Below are 2,770 nucleotides of genomic sequence, written 5' to 3'. Positions count from 1 at the left end.
ATATATATATATATAGAGAGAGAGAGAGAGAGAGAGAGAGAGAGAGAGAGACAGACAGACAGACAGACAGACAGACAGACAGATAGATACATATACAGATATATCCATACAGACACACATTTATGTTTGTGTGACTGTCAGGCAAATATATCTTGATGAAATGTATTTTTAAATCTTCAGCCTTGCAGATCGCCACTCTACTAGAATGCCCCTATTCTTAGTTATATTAAAATTCTATTGGTTGAAGAGGAAAATTGTTTTTCTTCAGCTGTTACATTCATTTCTTTCATCAGCACACATTACTTTCAAGGCTGCACATTTCATAATAAACAACCAACTTAAATGTAAATGTTTATTTTAACCAAACACCAGGCCAATTTTTATTGAGAAAAGATGTCATTCAATTGAAATATAAGCCAGCAATACATTATAGCTGCCAAATTTACAACTCCACTACTACCTCATGGAAGAAATAAATACAGAACATAAGGGAGTCTCTGTTGGTTACAACAATGAGCATTCACATTACAACTAAGAGGTTGAGTATTTCATAGAGGACCTATAGCCTTAAATGTGAAAAGGCCATTACATGGCACCTTGGGCAAGTGTCTTCTACTATAGCCCTGTAACAACCAAATGTTTGAGATTTAGTGGATGGAAATTGAAAGAAGCTCATTGTATATTGCAGGTTTATTTCATAAGTTTCAAATCAGGATGTTTGAGAAATGTGAATGAACAGTAATGTTATTATATATGTCACATAATAATAATAATATTTTCTACTATAGGCACAAGGCCTGAAAATTGGTGCATCCAACCCATGCTAGCATGGAAAACAGACATTAAATGATGATGATGATGATGGCTGGCAACACAGAGAGCATCTGGCTGTGAAAAAAAAACAAAAAAAGAACCTCTGCCCTAACAGACTCTCATCTGACTTATGCAAGCTTGGAAAAGTAGACAATATAAGTACAGGCATGACTGTGTGGTAAGAAGCTCATTTCCCAAGCACATGGTTCCAGGTTCAGTCCCACTGCGTGGCAATTTGAGTAAGTGTCTTCTACTATAGCCTCAGGCTGGCTAAAGCCTTGTGAATGGATTTGGTGGACAAAAACTAAAAGAAGCCCTTTGTATATATGCATGTACGTGTGTGTGTGTGTGTGTGTGTGTCTTTGTTTATTTGTTCCCCAACCACCACTTGACAACTGGTGTTGGTGTGTTTACATCTTTGGAACTTAGCAGTTCAGCAAAAGGGACTCATAGAATAAGTACCAGGCTTATAAGTACAAAAAAAATAACAATAAGTGCTGGGGTTGATTCATTCAACTAAAAATTCTTCCAGGTGGTGCCCCAGCATGGCCGCAGTCTAATGACTGAAACAAGTAAAAGACAAAACATAAAAGGCTCATTCAACCAATGGCATTTTTTTTTTTTTGCTGCTGCTGCTGAATATTACACACAACCAACCCAACTGAAAAACCGAGGCCCAGACCTATTGGCAAGGTTGAGTAATATGGACAGGAGGGGATCCTGGCATGAGACAAAGAGTTGAAAGGATAAATGTTTTGGACACAGGCACAGAACAGTGCTGTTAACTGTCTTTGAACCAATAACCATTCAGCTACCAGACTGAAACTTTTGTCAACATGACAAACTGTGATTTTAATAGATTGATGAGTGAAAGCTTTTTTTATCATTTTTTTTTTTCACCTCTTATTAACTAATAATTAATGGAAGCAGTCACAGAAATATTTCTGATACTTACAGTTCACAGCGACTAATCTCTACTCCCCAGCAAAGTGTTGTCTTGTTGCATTCATCCTGAAAGAAAATGTTATTCTACAATTTAAGCACAAATCTACTTCCTTGCTTCTATTTGAAACTGAAATGGAAATTTTGATTAAAATAGGCCTTCTAACCCTTTGAGTTTGAAATTTCAGATTAATAAAACATAACTGAAAATCATCATCATCATCATCTAAACAAGTGGTTCTCGACTGGGGTTCATATGGTCCTTAGGGGTCCATATAAGATTTTGTCATTGAAACTTATGTGCAATGAATTGGTTAACCTTCTACAATACACAAAATATTTTAACACTTATTTTATATAATTTCTAATAATATTTAATTATAAAAATACAATAAGATCTTTTTAAACATTGAATAGCTATGGAGGTCCGCCCGAGTGAAATAGGAATCAAAGGAGCCCATAGGTAAAAAATGGTTGAGAACCACTAATCTAAATTGACAAATTTAACAAATTTTAAATTGATGATGAATGTTGTTTTAGCAAAGTCCAATCTGATGATGTTATTTTAGCAAAAATCTAAATCTATTTACCTGTCTTAAAAAATTCTAAATTTGTATATAATATGGATGCGTTCTAAGAATTATTTACATTTCATCATCATCATTTAATGTCTGTTGTCCGTGCTGGCATGAGTTGGACAGTTTGACTGGGCTGGCACACTGGAAGGATGCACGCTGAGGTTGATTCATTCACCTAAAAATTCTTGCGAGTAGTGCCCCAATGTGGCCACAGTCAAATGACTGAAATAATGCATACAAATATAATTTCTGGTAGTCATAGGTGCAAGCATGACTGTGTATTAAGAAGCTTGCTTCCCAATTACATAGTTCCAGGTTCAGTCCCACTGTGTGGAACCTTGGACAACTGTCTTCTACTAAAGCCTTAGGCTGACCAAAGCCTTGAGAGCAGATTTATTATATGGAAACTGAAAGAAGCTCATCGTAGGTAGATATAT

The 2,770-nt window shown here is 35.7% G+C and overlaps 1 protein-coding gene across 2 annotated transcripts in view; it reads right to left on the bottom strand.

Moving 5' to 3' along the window:
- LOC106876866 (stomatin-like protein 1) overlaps window positions 1-2,770 on the bottom strand; it is a 22,807-nt gene that overhangs the window by 6,902 nt on the left and 13,135 nt on the right. For both annotated transcript variants that reach the window (XM_014925605.2, XM_052973194.1), the window contains exon 7: window positions 1,769-1,824. In XM_014925605.2, the coding sequence (XP_014781091.1) occupies window positions 1,769-1,824 (56 nt within the window). The remainder of the gene's footprint in view (window positions 1-1,768; window positions 1,825-2,770) is intronic.

Source organism: Octopus bimaculoides, chromosome 15, assembly GCF_001194135.2.
Source record: "Octopus bimaculoides isolate UCB-OBI-ISO-001 chromosome 15, ASM119413v2, whole genome shotgun sequence".
NCBI classification, from domain to species: domain Eukaryota; kingdom Metazoa; phylum Mollusca; class Cephalopoda; order Octopoda; family Octopodidae; genus Octopus; species Octopus bimaculoides.
The sequence above is the reverse complement of the archived record's forward strand: the minus strand, read 5'-3'. Positions and strand labels throughout refer to the sequence as shown.